The sequence below is a fragment of the Zalophus californianus genome, chromosome 12, assembly GCF_009762305.2.
Source record: "Zalophus californianus isolate mZalCal1 chromosome 12, mZalCal1.pri.v2, whole genome shotgun sequence".
NCBI classification, from domain to species: domain Eukaryota; kingdom Metazoa; phylum Chordata; class Mammalia; order Carnivora; family Otariidae; genus Zalophus; species Zalophus californianus.
In genome coordinates, this window is record NC_045606.1 from 106529774 (window position 1) to 106548902 (window position 19129).

General features: G+C 42.8%; 1 protein-coding gene across 8 annotated transcripts in view; it reads right to left on the reverse strand.

Annotated features, from left to right (window-relative positions):
- Positions 1 to 1787: 1787 nt before the first annotated feature.
- The window catches only part of NCAPG2 (non-SMC condensin II complex subunit G2), a 69551-nt gene continuing 52209 nt past the window's right edge, over positions 1788 to 19129 (reverse strand). For all 8 annotated transcript variants that reach the window (XM_027574443.2, XM_027574441.2, XM_027574439.2 and 5 more), the window contains 7 exons: positions 18945 to 19044; positions 14353 to 14540; positions 13388 to 13528; positions 9965 to 10068; positions 9229 to 9329; positions 8002 to 8101; positions 1788 to 2202 (listed from right to left, as the gene is read on the reverse strand). In XM_027574443.2, the coding sequence (XP_027430244.2) occupies positions 2151 to 2202; positions 8002 to 8101; positions 9229 to 9329; positions 9965 to 10068; positions 13388 to 13528; positions 14353 to 14540; positions 18945 to 19044 (786 nt within the window). In that variant the 3' untranslated portion in view covers positions 1788 to 2150. The remainder of the gene's footprint in view (positions 2203 to 8001; positions 8102 to 9228; positions 9330 to 9964; positions 10069 to 13387; positions 13529 to 14352; positions 14541 to 18944; positions 19045 to 19129) is intronic.

Here is a 19129-nt window from a genome sequence, read left to right on the forward strand (position 1 = left end):
CACCTTGCGTGGCCATCACTTCTGTGCTTCTGGGAGCTAGCCTAGTGGTGTTCACAGGTGTAGAGATCTGTGTCTGTGTGCCTCCAAACTGATAACACATCCTTTGCCAAAGAGGTCTATGCTTTCTCTCTTTTCCTCATATCTGATTCTGTTTACAGTTTTGTTAAACAGTGAATACAAAAGACTATAACGTGTAAGATTATGAATAGTAAAATGAGCACGCCAATACCTATTTCCAGTTTACTTCTATAGTCACCTCTGAAGAATCTTACATGCTCTCACCCTTCCCTCCCATACTCCATGTTCTGAATTCTACCATCTTTTCCTTGCTTATTGATATATTGTCAATACATGTTAATATAATAGTACATTGATATATTATGTGAGCAAAACCAATACAGCGTTGTTTCATATGCTTTAAACCTCCCAGAATGAAATCACACTATATTATTCTGTGACTTGCTTTTTCACTCAACATCATGCCCCGGAAGTGCCCTCTACCTCGCCCTGTCGTCCCTAATAAAGGAGGAGCTACGGTTACCCCACACCCCACAGCCGCCCTGCCCACTCTCCCTCTGAAGGGAGTCAGAGCTACTTCGACCTGCTGTTGCAAACATAGGTGCTCTGAGTGTCCTCATGCATTCACAGGAATTTCTCTACGGCATATACCTAGAGAAGGATTTTATGAACTATTTTGGCCCGATAAAAATTGAATTATGTTTTTTCACAAATTGGATTATTTCCCCCATCAAGACTGACACAAGATAAAAGAGAAAACCTGACTACTCTGAAAACTCATATATAAATTTAAAAAGCTAATTAACCTCTTCCCACACAGAAAACACCAAGCTCAGGCAGATTGTTACAACAAATCCAAGGAACTATTTCTAATCTAACACAAACTCTTCCAGGGATATAGAAAGATGGAGCATTCCTCAATTCATTTCTTTCTCTTTTAAGATTTTATTTTTAAGTAATCTCTACCCTCAGCATGGGGCCTGAACTCACGACCCCAAGATCAAGAGTGGTGCACTCCACTGACTGACCAGCCAGGCGCCCCTCAGTTCATTTCTTAATACTAAAACAAACACCGGCAAGGACAAAAAAGAAAAAAAAAATCACATTTGCCAATACAGAAAACATCTTAGCAAAGATGTCTAAAAGTCTTATGTTCAAAATTAGCTAAAATAAGCAAACCCCACCTCCCATTTCTCAGTTATCTCAGAAAAACCTTACCCTAACTGCTCATAACTGTGGTAAGCAGTCCATTCCTGTACCTTCTTAGAAAAACAGACAGTGAAATTGGTGTTTCTTTACGGTTTTTGCTGGGGGCAAAGGACAGAATGAGCATGTCCCATCTGTCACAGGCGGTGGCTCCACCATGCCGCAGGGCCTGTGGCTGACAGGGACACACAGACCTGGTAACCTAGGGCAGACAAGCTGGGGTCTTGGACGATGCAGCAAGGAAACCCGGGGCTGGTCCTCCGCTGGTACCTCGTCAGATCTCAGGAAAAAAAGATAATATAACAGTAATTCACCTTCAGGCTGAAGGACTCAGTTCTCTATCCCCCACATTGAGAGCCACCGGGCCCATCTTGACATCGGAAAGAAGCATCAAGACCAGAAGAGGAGGCAACTACAGGACCCTGCGTGAGGCTCTTCCCTGCACCTGGCACAGCCACTCCCTCTGCTTTAGCACCTTCTACTCTTGGCAGAATTCAACCCTTGTCTCTAAAGGGGAAGACTCACACTAATATTTTTAAATAAAGTATACAAACAGATGTTGTCATCAAGTTTATTACTCATAGTTTAAGCAACATTTTATATATATATATGTGTGTGTATATATATATATATATGTCATTTTTAAAACAACCACATTTGCTAGAAAAGTGTCTTCTTTTTTTCCTTTGCACCACAGGTTTCTGCACTGCACCACTACCTAGAGTCCTTTATATTAAATATATTATTTATGCAGGCACCAGGCAAAAGCTTAAGAACCTTTGAGTTTCCTACTTATAAATCCCCAAATAAATCCCACCCCTATGATATGGGTTACTAACATTAAAAACACTAGGAAAATACACATTCATTTCACTTTCGCTAAGTCTTTTTTCTCTGTTTTCACATGACCAAAGATGTTGGCTTGATTATGAATTCAGAAATGCTCCCAGAGTTCTTGATGATGATTCATAGAGAAACCTGAAACATAAAGAAAGATGATTAACAACAGAAATCAGCGACCAAAATACCCAAATGTACATTTTCACAAAATAAACCTAGAAATGTTTTGCAACGGAACACACACTTCGAGAAGCTGAAATAATCAGTAACTTTCACTGATTACTTCTCATATGTGAGGCGGAGCAAGAATCCCCATCACCAGGAAACTGCACTTGAACAGGGCCGTCATCACTGCTCCCGCGGCCACAGCAGTTCACTGAGTCCCCAAAGCACTCTTCACACGAACCAAACACCAGGCCAGGTTTTCTACAGGTGAACTCTTACTCAGAAGTACTCTCATTTGTGAGGATCTAAACCAAGACTCAGATACAGGGCAGCCTCATAAACATGACAAGTACATTTCACAATCATGGGCTTTCTCTCCACAAAAACACAAGATAAACGAAGACTATTTATCCCAAGACTCACTATTACAACGACACCCACTCCAATCACTTCCCCTGGTCCTGCCCTATACGCCTGTCCCAGGAGAGGCTTGCTCCTCCCTGCCCCAGAGAGCCAGGTTTGGGCTGAGCCCACTCAAGACACTCCCCCGAGCCCTCACGGGAAGTCCTCACACGGGCATTTACAAGTGTGTGTTCCCTTCCCCCACCTGGTCACCACGAGGGCCTCCAGCACTTCCCTCAGAGGGGATGCGGGCCCTGGACACAAACACCAGCCTCCAACCCCAGTGACGTCTCAGTTGACGCACTGTTCAGCGAGTGTCTACCTGTGTCCTGCCTCTCGCGGAGACTAACCCACCACGTGGTCTACAACAGCCCTGTCTTGTGTCAGTACAAACAGGATGTAACTAAATTCTCTACTAGCCTCATTAAAAGAGATCAAAAGAATAAGGTGAAGTTCATCTTAATACATTTTATTTTACTCAATATACCCAAAATACATCAGCCTGTAATCAACATAAAAATAACACTGGCATACTTTACAATGTTTTTTTCACACTATCTTCAGAACCCAGCATGCACTTAACACTTAGCTACATCTCAGGTCAGACTCTCCACGTTTCACGTGTTCAATTTCTACATGTGACAAAGTGGCCACTGCAGGGCAGCACAGATCGAGAAAGATTTTGAGATTTTTTCTCTTTACCCCTGGAATTCCATAATTTTATCCACAGACTTACTTAAGCGTGATTTCTTTTCCATTTAATCCCACCCAGAATTTAGTGGAAGAAACAAAAAAAAGAAATTTTAAAATTCCACATTTCTTCAGCTCTGGGAAGTTTTTTCCTATTATCTGTTAGATGACTGCTTTTCTTGGGTCGGCTTCCTCATCTGTCTTTACCCTGTGACTCCTCTTCATCAGTAAGTCTGTGTTCTGAGGTACTCCTCCAACGTGATCTTTCAGAGCGTCTGCAATCTGAGTCTCAACGGTGACATCTCTCCAATACGTCAGGGACATTTTTAATTTAGGATTTTTTGTTCTACATCATCTTTTTGGGGTATAGTTGATTTTTTTCTTTGAAGACTCTTATTATTAATTGTCTGACTGGCCCAGCACTGTTACTTGAGCAATGGCTGTTCTGATTGTTTCTAACTGCTGGGCTACCCTACATGTATGGCTGTTTAGTGTGTGCCTGACAGATACCTCGGATAGAGGTGGGATAGTGAATGGTGAGAGGCACAGGCCCTGTGGAGGCCACCATCGCAGCAGTGAGCTGGAAGGGACAAAGGCAAGCCTTAGCCAAATTACCTCCCTGGGCCAGGGTTTTCATGTGTGACAAGACGTTTGAACCAAGGAATGTGCTCGCCCACCTGAGCTCTCAAAGCCTTTAAATCTATGTCAGAAGCTGAGTCTTCACCCCATCCACCATCAGGCCCCACCGCCTCCAGCAGACTGTGTTCATGTGCTGGAGAACGTGCAACACGACCACAGCCACAGGAGGGGCAGACAAAATCAATTTTCTGAGAAAAACATTAATAAGATAAACAATGTCTGTTTTTATTTACATCTAACTTTAATTTATCTACACCAATGTCCACTAGGCATTGATGATGATGGAAGCATGCTTCTAAATGAGCTATAAAAAGCATCCAGTCCCAAAATCATTTTAAAAAGACTATTAAAATTTCATGCAGAACAAAATGGTATTATTCATCAGTACTTGATAACCAAAAAGAGGTGATTTTGTCAGGGAGAACGCCTTTCCTTCAAGGTCTAATAACAAGGTTTAATGTTGGGGGTTGCCCAGAACACTATCAAAGTTGCCTACACATAGGCATAATTAATATTGGCAAGTAATTTGCTTATGATTACATTCCATTTACTCAGAGGGAAAAATTCATGATATAACCTGAACCACAAGAAATATTTATACTTCTAAAATTTCTAATTATAAATTTATTGCTATTTTCATACTACTTATGAAAGTAATAAATATAACATACTTGACATTTAAATGTACTAGCGTGCTGGCAAATGTATGCCATTCCTCCTGTGAGAAAATATGTCCAATTTACAGCTATATTACAGCTATATTAGGTGAGGCAATTAAAGTGCAATGAGAAGCATTTTTTATTTAGCACCCAACAGACCAGTTAACAGAATACTAACACTGCTAGAGAGAAAAGTAGTGTATTCGTCAAGAAAACATTCACTTCTGAATTAATGCCCCATTGCCTAAAATATTAACTGGACCAAAGGGTTCCCAGAGTCTTAAAGATGTTAACTTGCCTTAATGTCTCTACCCCAACATCAAATCACTAATATTTTCAATTTAGTCTTAAATGTTGTCTATTTTCCATTAGATGGATTTTGTTTTAGATGCTGGTTTTCTATAGTGTGGTTCTTGCACATTTAGGGAGCCCGAGTTTCATGGTCCAGTCCTATTTTCTTAAGATGTTTCCACCTTAAAGGGAAGAACTCTTTTTGCCATCTGTATATTAAATATCCACACAGAGCCCAACATGAAGCTCGATCCCAAGACCCTGAGATCATGACCTGAGCCGAAACCAAGAGTCAGACCCTTAACTGACCTCGCCACCCAAGGGCCCCCAGTTTTGAACTTCTAAGGCCTTTTTTTCCCTCTCAATATAACTAACATGATTCAAGTACTCAGCTTAAAACTCTGTGCAAGTGGGAATAAAAGAAATTTCTAAGGAGCAAATGTCCCTGTTCCCTTACATCTTCAAAATAGTATATACATACCATTCTACACCCAAAAAAAAACTTATCCTTGCAAATGTTATTTCTAAGAACAAAGAAATCCTGTAAAACGCTTGGACTTCTGGGGCATCTGGGTGGCTCCGTCCGCCTCCTGACTGCAGCTTGGGTCATGATCTCAGGGTCATGGGATCGAGCCCCACATTGGGCTCCTGGGCTGGGTATGGAGTCTGCTCAAGATTCTCCCTCTCCCTCTGCCCCTCTCCCAGCTCACAGTAAGTAAGTAAATAAATGAATCAATGAATGAATAAATAAATAAATAAAATCTTTTACAAAAATGCCTGGACTTCTGAGATTGTTATATCCTATGAAAATAACTTACCATTTATATAGGTTGTAATTCTGATGTGCCTGGTAAAAATATTTACACTGCCATGTGTTTTCTGAAATACAAACACTCCTCATTTCCTCCAACTCAGAAGATCACTTCCCTCTTCCCCATAGTGTCTAGAAATAAATAAGCTCATAAAACCTAAGAGTCTGTTGGGTTTCTCCTTCAAATATACAGTTGCAAACCAAACTTTATTAAAACCGCCTGGTAAATATTCACTGCTTTCTAGGATGAGGTATATAGTTGAACTCATTCCCTTTGCTCACAACAAGGTCATGCAAACCTCTACCTGCCCTAGTGCCCAAGTCAATGCCCTGGTCCGTGGGGGCCTTCTCTTCCTGGTTCTGACCACTGCAGAGACCACAGGCTTTGCAGAGCCCCAGCCTTCTCCAGGAGACCCCAACAGTAAAAGTGACACCCCAGGTGACTGTCTCCACCAGGCCCCCCAGGGCAGCTGTCCAGCCAGCAGCTACCTGACGACAACAACACAGGGAAGCTCCCAGGATTGGCAGAGGGCCCCAGCTTTGGTTCCAGCAGCAACCCTAGCACGTCCCCTGCCTCCTGGAGACTGGATATCCAGTGAGTCCCATCAGAAGGCCTCAGGACTTCGCCATCCATGGAACGGTCTCAGTCCTGGGGTGTGCACTGTCCCTAGGAACAGAGTTGCTCCTCACATCTGCCTTTCCTCTCTGCTTTGGAGTTCGCTTTAACTCTCACTAGCCAATAGTTCATTACACTGCCGCCCTGATAAGAATTTTTGACATTGAGATTTTCCCGTCCTAGTCACTGTGTGGTTTCTGCCTTCTAACTGGAATGCCACAACTACCCAGGAAACACTTGCTAAAGGAGGCTGGTACAGTTGTCTTAATACCAGACAAAACGGACTTTCTGGGTAAAGCATTACTGGAGATAAAGAGAGACCCTTCATAAAAATAAAAGGGTCAATTCATCCAGAAGATATAGGGGTTCTAAATTCATATGCACCTAATATCAGGATCACAAAAGATAAGCAAAATCCTTCTTATCAGAAATGCAGATCCAGTAGGCAGAAAATCATTAAGAACACAGTTGAACTCAACAGCACCATCAATCGACTGCATACAATTAATAACAGTGTATAAAATATTTACCACCACCAGCTTGGATTTATTCTAGGTATGCAAGGCTGGTTCAACATTCAAAAACCACTGAGTGTAATCCATCACAAGACTCAAGAAGAAACAGCGTATGATCACATCAGTAGATGCAGAAAAAGCATTTGACTAAATCCAACACCCATTCATGATAAAAAGTCTCAGTAAATTAGGAATAGAAGGGAACTTCTTCAACTTGATGAAGAACATCCACAAAATATCGGCATCTCATGTCAAACTTAATGGTGAGAAACTAGAAGTTTTCCCACTAAGATCAGGAACAAGGCGAGGATGCCCCTTCTCATCACCGCTTTTCAACACTGCACTGGAAGTCCTAGATAATGCAGTGAGAAAAGGAAAGAAAAGGTAAACAGAGAAGAGAGAAAATTTGTTCATAAATTAGCAATTTAGGGTTTTCGAAGCCTTTCTACAAAGGAGAAAGTAGCTAAGAAAAGTGGCTACTTTCCCAGGCATACATAAAACTATGACCTAGTTCAGAGCTCTGTTAACACTTAACATTATGAAGTTCACAAAACGGTAAGAAAAACACTGCTTTTGCTATTGATCTGAGAATCAAACACAGCTAACAGCAGAGTCTGCAGGAGGTTGTACAGCTTGTCAGCTGCCAACCCTAACAAAGGCCCTCGGCCGGAGGGGCCCAGTGAACACCTTCCCCAGAGCAGTCCCTGCGGCAGCAGCGGGCCACCCAGAACGCAAGAAATGACCAGTATTTCTTCCAAAGTCTGGAGGAACCTTTCCCATCCTCATTATGGATGCCTGGGGACTGGGCAATTATGTCTTAGAAATTTGAAGCCTATGGTTTCAAAAACATAGCAAACCACCCAAAATAATCTGTCTAGTTTTAAAACCATATAAAATAAGTTTGTATGTCTTTATTTTTCTGGAGTAGAATTTACCAGATGACAATTTTGTTTTTGTTTTTGAAGACAAATTAGGGAGTAAATTAAACTTACGCTCAAGGGGTTTTCCAACAGAGACGTTTCTGTGCTTACAAGCGTGTTTTCTCACTGCCTGGCTGTTAAGTAGCAGCAATGAGAACAGGATCTAAAATGTACCTACAGAGGAGCAGAGCTCTCAGAAGAGTCCATCTGGGTGCATCTAGTGCTTTACCTCTCCGTGCTGTCCTCGTCCAGAGTAATCTCCATGAACGTCTTCAGTTTTCTGTGAACAGTGGCTGCAACATCCTTCACTTTTGAACTCCTCTGTTTACCTATGGGAAAGTTACAGTAAAGACAGAGAAAAGACTTGAACGCCGCCACTGCAGGGTCAGCGCAAGCATACTCTGCTATCAGTGTGGTGCAAGTGCAGCAAGACTGAGCCCCCCACCCTTCGAGTTAACCCACCCATTGACCTGTGCAATAGTAATCGTCCCCGACAGGGACGTGAGAAGATCAAGCAGACGTTTTCAGAAGCACCTCATTGGCTCTGAGGGACAGCTCCAATGCACATGATCCCGTGAGTTCTGTCTATGCCATCAGAGACCTGATCCTCACCTGGACCACCATCACAGATAACAACTACCATCTTCCAGCATCATCACTGTGTGGCACCAATGTAAGTACCTATTAAGTACTAGGTGCTCATCAGCACCATACCTCCCACCCTCACTCCTTCACCTGGGGAATGTCCCCTCATTCTCCAGACCTCAACTCAGGTGAAAGTCCCTCAGAGAAGTCTTTTCTGATGTCCAGCATGGGTAACACTAGTCACAAAGTATTATCCTAAACCCGTAGACACGCCATGCATTAGAGCTTATGGGCAGAGCTTGTTTTAATAGGAGCACTCTTTGTCTATAATACGTTACATCTTAGAAAATGATTTCAACATTAGTAAAACTGAGTAAAAAATACAGAAACTTAACAGTAATATGCAGAGACATTACTGCATTTTATACTGAGGTGAGCATTTTATAGGTATCTCCAACTACTTTTCCATACTATTTCAACTGACTGGGATATTCAAAACACGCAAGTATAAGGCTTAAGTAAAAAAGCAGATACTTTAAGTATTAACACCAAAAACACACCATCATTAGCAAAAATAAATTCAGACTTCTAAGCACAGAGAACACATGACAAGAGGGACATGTAATGGGTCCAGTGGGGAAAGGCGACAGGTGGACAGGGCTGGTTTCTAGGCTAGTGCAGGGTCAGCTGAGCAGAGGGAGCCCAGCAGATGGCGTGTGCTCAGAGCATGGGACGACAGGCTGCAAGAGGTGGGGGAGTCTGACTGGCAGGGGACATGGCAACAAGGAACCGAGTTCTCAAACATCCTGTCACAGTTCTGTATGAGATCATACCCAGCAATACCCCAGACAGAAGAGAAAGTTTAACCAACCTTTATTAATAACCAAAATAATATGCACAACAGCTGTGAGACACACAATGCCTTCAATATCATCAGAGGTAACACATGCCTTTAACTCATCTAAAAATGACCTGCAAAAAAAATTTAATAAAAATCTGTAATTATTCTATAGTATATATGCTCACACTTTATAGAAAGACTAAGGTAGCCAAGATTCATCAACTACCATGAATTCTAGCTTTTAACACTTTCATTGACTGTATCTACTACTGCAGTTCTTCAGGGATCAGGTATCAGACAACTGCGAAATCTTTCCTTCTCTACTCTACCAGTCCTGAGTGTGCCACAGCAAACCCTGGGCTTCAGCCAAGTGACACACCAGCAGCAGCATGTGCCAAGAAGCCACACTGGCATTGAAGCCAGGCAGGTGTTCGGAGTACCCTTAGTAAGAAGTATTGTACTACACAGTGACATTTTAAATGTTTCCCTCTAGCTGAATTTTAGTTATGATAAGCATAACCAGGGACTTTTCAGATGGATGTATTTGACAAAAAGTTTGAATTTCTCTTTGTAGAAGTATAATACAAAATTTTTTTAAAATGCAACTATTTTTAATTGCTGATGAGAGAAAATTCTAGGAAACATTTTTCTCATGGGAAAAAAAGCACCTGTGAGAAATTTTGAGAGCTGAAGGAATATAAGCAAAATCTACTGAGCGCTTCTAGTCACAAGGAGAATCTCAGGACAGTAAAGAGAACATGGTTACCTGATCACATCCGGAGACTTCATTATTATTCCTATTAAACACCTTGAAAATGGTGGGAGGTCTGAAAGAACCTCGGGGGTGGTGAGCTCTTCCATATTAGAAACCTAAAAAGAAGTTCCAAATCAGTAATTTCTAAACTGAGACTGAGATAGGCTAAATAATTTGTTTTATACCGCTGTGGATTTTCAACCAGAAACTCAAAAGAATAGTTTTTATTAGCTGTTGAAATATCTACAGTAATTATGATTATTATTGTAGACAGGGGTATATTATTCATCGGACAGAAGTGAAAAGATAAAAACACTCAACGAACCTTTTGTTAGACAGCCTTTAATGCAGTAGCACTCTCTGTAAATAACGTGTCTTTATGCAGGTCTAACTGGCTGTTGTTAATCACCCAGGATCGGGTTTTCCCAGTCTCAGCATGACCGACATCCTGGACTGAGTAATTCCTTGCTGTGGGCCATCCTTTGCACTGCAGGGTGTTGAGCAGCATCCTTGGCCTCCACCCAGCAGATCCCAGTAGTACCCCCTCCCCAGCACTGCCAGTGTCTTCTGGAGAATCACCCACAGTGCAGTAATGTTGGTCTGGACCCACGTAAGGGGCTCTGCCTGGATTTATGCCCCTCATCACCAACCTTACAAGTTTAAAGCCATCCATTAGTGGCGAATGAACTCCACATGCAAATGGCTCCTTGGAAAATCTAAATCCAAAACCCTGCTCTGGAAGGGATGGCGGCTGGGGGGGGGGGGCTATGTCTTTGTTTCCTGATCCCACCCCTATCTCCTCCTCACTCCATCCACCTTCATACATCCCATACTGTCTCTCCTCTCCTTCTCGGCCATCAGGGGACTCGACTCAGGTATAACCACACAGTACTTCTAAACAGCCTTTCCATATGCCCTCTGGAGGATTCATAATACAAATTTGGATATTAAAGTCCAATCATCATTATGTTTGAAATAGCTCTATTTCTCATTAAAATGCTTTACATCTTAAATGCTGTGAATGCATTTGTGATATAGACAAATGATTATTGACTGGTTAAAATAAAATGTATCTTGGGGCGCCTGGGTGGCTCAGTTGGTTAAGTGTCTGACTCTTGGTTTCAGCTCAGGTCATAAACTCAGGGTCGTAGATCCAGCCCTGCATCAGGCTCTGTGCTCAGTGCGGAGACTGCTTCAGATTCCCTCTCCCTCTCCCTCCTGCTTATTCTCTCTCTCTATCAAATGAATAAATAAAATCTTTTAAAAACTGTATCTTGAGATTTTTAGTTTATGTAGCAGTAAGATATAGAATAACAGCACAGAGTAGGAGAATGCTAATGGGAAGAACATTGTTACAAGACTCTTAGGATGCACAGGCATACCATAATTTCTTAGGGAGATTGATGAGTTAAATATGCATACTAAAATGAAACCACTAAAACAATTACACAAAGGACAATATAAAGTCAACAGAGAAGATAAAATGAAACAGTACAAACACCTGATTCATCAAGAAATGGCAGGAAAAGAAGAAAAGTAGGGGGACTAATAGAAAACAAACATCAAAACTGTCAAATTAAATACAAACATATCGATGGTTCCATTAAAATCAAATGGGCTAAGCACCCCAGGTAAAAGGCAGAGACTAGGACCCCCCCCCCAAAAAAAAGGCCTGCCCATGAAGTGATTATAGAAAACACTTTGAGGGCGCCTGGGTGGCTCAGTTGGTTAAGCGACTGCCTTCGGCTCAGGTCATGATCCCGGAGTCCCGGGATCGAGTCCCACATCGGGCTCCCTGCTCAGCAGGGAGTCTGCTTCTCCCTCTGACCCTCTTCCCTCTCGTGCTATCTCTCATTCTCTCTCTCAAATAAATAAATAAAATCTTTAAAAAAAAAAAAAAGAAAGAAAACACTTTGAACATGTAGAAAAACACGTTGAAACTAAAAGCCGTCTCTTGAACTATCAGACAGCCAATGCATCAAAAAGACAGAGCAGTCCTGAGTGTGTATGCACCTAACAACAAAGCTCCTACATACATGCAAATTAATGGAGAGAGACAAGTCCATCATGGTGCTAAACTCTCATTAGTGGAACAAGTAGACAAATCAGTAAGGAGACAGAAGAGAGGTCGGGAAACACGTTTAATAAAATAGTAAAATATATCAGATTTGTGGGCAAAACAGTCTCTGTCAGGACTACTCAACTCTGCAGTTACAGACAAAGCAGCCAAGGAAATTTGTAAATGTCGGGCGTAGTTGTGCTCCAATAGAAGTTCCTTTACAAAAACAGTGAGTCAGGTTTGCCCAAAGGCCATTAATTGATTTTTTATAGTTGTTAGCTATAAAGCTCAATGGAGTAAATAAACTCTAGTTCTTATTCCATGTATAATCTAGTTACTAGTTTCCTAAACCAAGCTTTAAGCTTTAAGGAGGACCTTAAATTCCATTAAATTTTAGCAATTTACTTGGCTGTTTTTATACTCATGGTCTTACGGTACAGAATTTATATAACACGATGCCACCGTCAAATTCCATCTTTTCATACTGAGAAAATCTATCATTACCTTTCTAGCTTCTAAGTCACTACTCCGGAGTGCATCTTCCCTCAATGCAAGGATCTCACTGGAGAAACAGCTTTCTGTTAGGACCTGAATTATCATCCTGGTTTTGTTGATCTTTACACAAGTAGGTTAATTGTAAGAACTATGCAACTGCTAGGAAAACAGCCAGTCCTTTACAGAGTAGGAATGAATAAGTTATGTTTAAACTGGTATCAGAGGTTCAAATTTCCTCTGCTTAGACATGAAAAAGAAACGTAAGGCCGTCAGACACGAACTACCCCAAACTGCACTGTCAGCGCCATGCTGCATCCCGCTCACCACTGACCACGGCTGCTTTTGCCTTGTCAGGAGAGAAGAGTCTTAAGAAATATATCAACTCGGGCGCCTGGGTGGCTCAGTTGGTTAGGCGACTGCCTTCGGCTCGGGTCATGATCCTGGGGTCCCGGGATCGAGTCCCACATCGGGCTCCCTGCTCAGCGGGGAGTCTGCTTCTCCCTCTGACCCTCTTCCCTCTCGTGCTGTCTCTCATTCTCTCTCTCTCAAATAAATAAATAAAATCTTAAAAAAAAAAAAAGAAATATATCAACTCATGTTATATCCAAAATGCAAGAAGGAAAAAAAAAGTTCACGATGGAAGGACTTGCTGGGTCTTAATCAAAATGGCAACACCCTTAACAAAATTCTCCAGTAGTCACATGACTCGAGTCATCAGCCAGCTACGAACGGTGAGGGGCAGTGGCTGGAGAAGCAGGACACCTATTAAACTCTGGGTTCTTAAAAAATACTTGGGAAAACATGAAAATGTGCTGCTAGGAGAGAAGAGTATGTTGTACGGTCAGAAGCAGACATGTGGTTTCAGGACGAGCAGACCTCACCTTCCGGAGTTGGTGACTTATCTCCACCACAGATGCAGCAATCACCGTCGAGAGCATGCCCCGGTGGACGGGCGTGTCCACGTGCCAAGACTGAATCGTCATTATAAATTCACGGAGAGAACTCTGAACCGAATAGAGAAGCTACAAGAAAACACACCAGTCACTTTTTAGTGGTTTACAGAGAAGTATTTGTACTGCCCTCCCGAGTTTCAGGGATCCCCATCCTGTTTGCCCCTTACCAACACCCAATCCTTCCCTTCCCATTGCTGACTCAGATACCCTTACCATCTCCCCTTGTCACGTACAAATAATCAAAATCAGCATTCTCAAAAGTATATTTCATTTGGAAAACTCTATGAAATAACAGTTGGGCATTCACAAGCCAGTTGCAATCAGGTATGTGTTTCCTGTCCTGCCAGGCAGAAGACTCTTGCTGCTGGCCTGTTGACCTAGGCTCATTAAAACCTGTTCCGAGGGGCGCCTGGGCGGCTTAGTCGTTGGGCGTCTGCCTTCGGCTCCGGTCATGGTCCCAGGGTCCTGGGATGGAGCCCCACATCGGGCTCCCTGCTCCGCGGGAAGCCTGCTTCTCCCTCTCCCACTCCCCCTGCTTGTGTTCCCTCTCTCGCTGGGTCTCTCTGTCAAATAAATAAAATCTTAAAAAAAAAAAAAAAAAACCTGTTCCAAGACTACAAGTCAAAGATGGGCTCTTGGCCCTCCTGCCTCGGGTGCAGGCAGCACCACCTCTCTGACCACGCCATGCTCTGAAAAAGGTCAGCAAGCACCACTTGCAGGACAGCACCTGGTAATTATCTCCCATACCGCGGTGCACCCCACCCGACAGCCCAATGGCACAAGTGAGTGCCAGCCGAGCCTGTGTGTGAGGTGACACACCCCCATGCACCCTTGTCTGCTGGGTGAGCACTGTCTGTCTAATGACTAACAGCCCATTGGGAAGATGTGAGTACCCGTAGGCCTTCTTCTGGTTGCTTCCTGAAGCTCCGGGCCATACATTCCAACAGTTTCTGAAATACTTTCTGGACCATATCAAACAGCGTTGCAACTTCTTCGTCTGAGTCTGGTTTCTGCATCAAGGAACTGCCGGTTACCTCTTTCAGAATGCCCAGAAGTAATGACACATAAAAGAAGCCCTTCACTAGAAAGAATATTAGAAAAATCAGTTATCTAACCACAAAATTTAGCTGAAATTATTACATTTTTCACACATGTGTATTATGGTAACTGGAAAGAAATCATTACTGGCAAGCCAATACCAGGCTGATCAGATTAATCTAAATTTTAACATACAGGGGCGCCTGGGTGGCTCAGTCAGTTAAATGTCTGCCTTCGGCTCAGGTCCTGAACCCAGGGTCCTGGGATTGAGCCCCTTGTAGGGCTCCCTGCTCAGTGGGGAGTCTGCTTCTCCCTCTCCCTCCCCCCGCTTGTGCTCTCTCTCTCATTCACTCTCTGTCTCAAATAAATAAAATCTTTTTAAAAATAAATTTTAACACATAAATTTGATTTAATTTTAAGATTTTATTCATTTATCTGACAGAGACAGACACAGCGAGAGGGACCACAAGCAGGGGGAGTGGGAGAGGGAGAAGTAGGCTTCCCGCTGAGCAGAGAGCCCGATGTGGGACTTGAACCCAGGACCCTGGGATCATGACCTGAGCCAAAGGCAGACGCTTAACGACTGAGCTACCCAGGCGCCCCAGCACACACAGATTTTAAAATAAATAAAATTTAATAACCTGCTCCTTTTAAATATAACACCAATACCCGCAACAACAGTATATTCAACTTGATCACTAAGAACTGGGCTCACTACACATGTGGACAGTGTGGCCCCTCGAACACATGGATTAGAGAACATGTCTCCTTTTCTCTTGTAATGGCAACATCAACACCAGCTCTACTGTCACAAGTCTGAGAAGGATGGCCCAAGAGCTTTCAAAATGTGATTTACAAATGTCATAGGCCAACTCTGCTAAACTTCTAACATTCTGTGGTTTATCTCGTCTTTCTCTTCTGAATCACTTCCTTTACTGTGTTGCATTAATTTGGTAAAGTGTTGGGGCGCCTGGGTGGCTTGGATGGTTAAGTGTCTGCCTTTGGCTCAGGTCATGATCTCAGTGTCGTGAGATCAAGCCCCATGTCAGGCTCCCTGCTGGGGGTATGGAGCCTGCTTGGGATTCACTCTCTGTGCTCCCTCCCCTCCCACCCCTGCTCACACAACCTCTCCCTCAAATAAATAAATCTTTCAACAAAACAAAAACAAAAAAAAACCCAGAGCTGGGGTCTCACCCTCCAGAAGCTTCTCAAGCATCATCACTGTTTCTTACTTCTCTCTGGACCCTCAAGCTGCCTGACACTCGCTGACTGACCTTTTTGAGGTGTGTGTGCATGAGTGCTTCCTCATTTAAGACAGCATGCTCTCCCTGGGCAGGAGCGATGCTGCATGATTCTTTCGTGTATACATTTAAAAATATATACTACATAAACATACAAACTATATGCCACATATATAAACACATATATAAATTATATAAAATGTGTATCTATGTTTCTAAAACTTGTCATATGGGAAAGCACAGAAATAATGTTCCTCATTAATAGACTATTATCTAGGTGACAAAGAGGTATGACCTCTTTGACCTTATACAGGTATCATATGGCCTTACACCGGAAATGGACCATGCAAAGAACCTCAGTTCATAAAACAAATTAGTAAGATACAGTAAGCTATGCTTGAGACAGAGATAAGAAACTAACCCCAAACCCAAATTTACCTGCTAAAGTATGTAAAATAACTGGTCATGTTCCAGTCGAGTTTACGCCTCAAAAGGTCTATGAAACTACCACAGTCAACAGTTTCTAAAATCACTGCAAACATAACAGAAACTGAAACAACAAATGAATCTCTTTTATTTAAAAGGCAGAGGGACACACACTCTCCACACGTGCAAGTCACTTCAATGGAATGGGCAGTAAAGAACGCCAGGCTCTGAAATCAAAGTACGGACAGCTCACAGGAGGCCGATGTGCTGAAGATGAAAGGCCCAGCAAACCAGAGTGCTGCCCTTGTCCAACCACCCTCAAGGACACGGGGAACCACACACTTAACTGGTATAACTACTGACAAAAATCGGAAAAGCTAAAAACTTTAATTCAAAGCTACTTCATTATATTCAAGCAGTATGTTCCTTATAACCAAATATACATAGACGGTGGTTAAGTAAAATACAACACATTACTAAAGGTAAGTCAGAATTCACAGCTACACAGAACAGATGACCCTGACTTTGGAAGTTCTTGCTTCTCCAGAGGGAAGCGGTCCAAAGCAATTGCGGGGAGTGACGTCAGCCTGCCACTGACAGCATCTGCAAACAAGCAGACGCTCACTCACTACCCCAGACCACGCAGCAGCCGCAGGGAGCAGTGTAGCATATGGGGGTCCGTGGACCCCGTCCTCCTCTGGCTCTGCCTCAGCCTGTCATGTGTTCCTCCCTGCAAGTCCCTCTGGCCCAGGGCCCCCAGGCTCTATGCCAGCAGCCCTTCCACCTTTCAGTTAAGACAAACCCCTAGGTTTACTGTACTTACTCTTTGTTTACTAGAAATGTAACCTCCCTTTTTAAGTGGGCTGATTACTTTCTGGAGGATTACCATCTCCTAAGTGCTCCGGGCGCAAAGCACTATCTTAACCACCTGCCCCAGACTGTCTTTTCCCACAGGCCCTGTTACTTTTTAGTCCCTGATTTTGCAGAGCACATGGTGTTTTTTCAAAACGTACATCCTGAATTACAGCTGAAACACCTGCACTTGTGTGAGCTTAGATTTTTTACATTTGGGTTATGTATGGGGACTCAGCTCTACTCAAGGACACCTCCTCTAGAATATGCACTTCAGCATGGAGAATGCCATATTATAATATTAGTAATATAAATGTGGTTTTATAATTAGAAAGTTTTATTAGAACTCTTTCAAGTAGAGCAAAAAGCCCCGTAAACAACAGACTCTGGGTATGCCTCGCTAAGCTGCTAAGTATAATCCTGTTTGTGACAGGGCTACAAAGGATGGCCACAGTTGATTCTCCCCTGGGAGCCTCTAATTGTTGGAATGTATAGATGTAAAGATCATTTCAGTTTGGTTCAGGTAAAGTCAGCAGCTTCAGGCCTTATTTTTGGGAAACAGATACCTCTATGTAATGAAATTAGCAACATCAGAGATCTAAAATTCAAGTTACCTCCTTGGAAATGTAAATTTTATAAATACTAAAAGTAGAGTCAGTCCTTAGGAGAAGAAATTCCTAAATGCTAAATGAAGTTTTAAAAAATACAAATCATCTTTCATTGTTTCAATCATTAAACTTAAGTTAAAAATGTTTTCACAACAGAAAAGAAAAATGATAAAAGATTTATCGAAGAAAAGCCAGATTCTGAAACAAACAGTGTTTGTTCTGGTTAACGCTCAGTCTTTACCTGTGGGTATTTAAAACAACTCATACACAACCTTGCATATAGTACAGGTTAATTTCAAGAAAACACATACTTGAAATGGCAGAGCAGAGCGGCTGACACCCAAGCACCGACCCCACCAGCAGACCCCGGAGTCTGCCTACATGACAACATTCAGTACCACCAGGGACTAACTGCAAACTTAACTAGGGATTCACTGACTCTATGTCCAAATCTTAACATTGAATCTAAAAATGATAAAGTCATTTTCAATGTCTTCTGGCAGATATATAAGTTTAAAAGAAATTTAAATATTGCATTTTCAAGTTTCTAATATAGATAGCAGAAACAACCAGATGTGGTGTCAGATTACAGTGAGAGCAATTCAGAAACAGTTTTATACCCAGTGGGTGGTGCGTGAGGAAGGGTGGGGTGTCACAGGCCAGCAGTACTCTCCTCAGCCAAACTATGATGAGAGGCAGGGAGAAAGCCTGATCACTCCCCGACTCCTCACGCCATCACGAGATGGGGCTGTGAAGAGTCTGGCCCTGGGGCCCCTGGTCAGGCCACTCCAGGTAATCACACAGCCCAGCTCCGTACCCAAACCACCTGGAAGGAGGCTGATCTCTCACTCACTCACTCACCACATTTAACACAGTACCCACTATGCAGCAAGCACAGACTCCATGGTATTAGTTACTGCAGGTTCCACTGTCACCCTGTCCTCGGGGTAACAGCAACTTCCCACTAGTCCTAAGGGGGGGGATTAAACAACCCAACTTACACTCCCCATGTGGTGAGTAGACAGGTTCGGGGCTGCCACTGCACTAACCCACCACATGGCAAAGTCACCTGACAACCAGGCAAACCACTGGGAGAAGAATCCATGAGAGAAACTCTGGACTCAGGCACGTCTGACACCAGAAACACCTTTGAACTTCCCAGTTGCATCAGCCTATGAATTCCTTTTTGGTATGAGCTAGTTTGTGTTACATATCTGTCACCTGAAAGCAAGAGTCCCAATAAGCAAAGTGAGGGAAGGTGAGAGGGACTGGTTTGATTATTAATTGCTCTAAATGAGTCCTTTAATGAATGAAGTGTACCTGTTTGCATGATTTGGAGACTCCATTGTAAAAGTTGTATCTGAAACTTGTAATCGCCAAGGCCAACCATCACAACATCCTTACATACTGTCAGGTAGGTCTGTAAGAGACAGAGGTGTGCGGTGTGATTTACAAGAAACTGAGAGCCAAAAAAGGAAAATAAATCCAGCCTGGTAAAGCTTCTA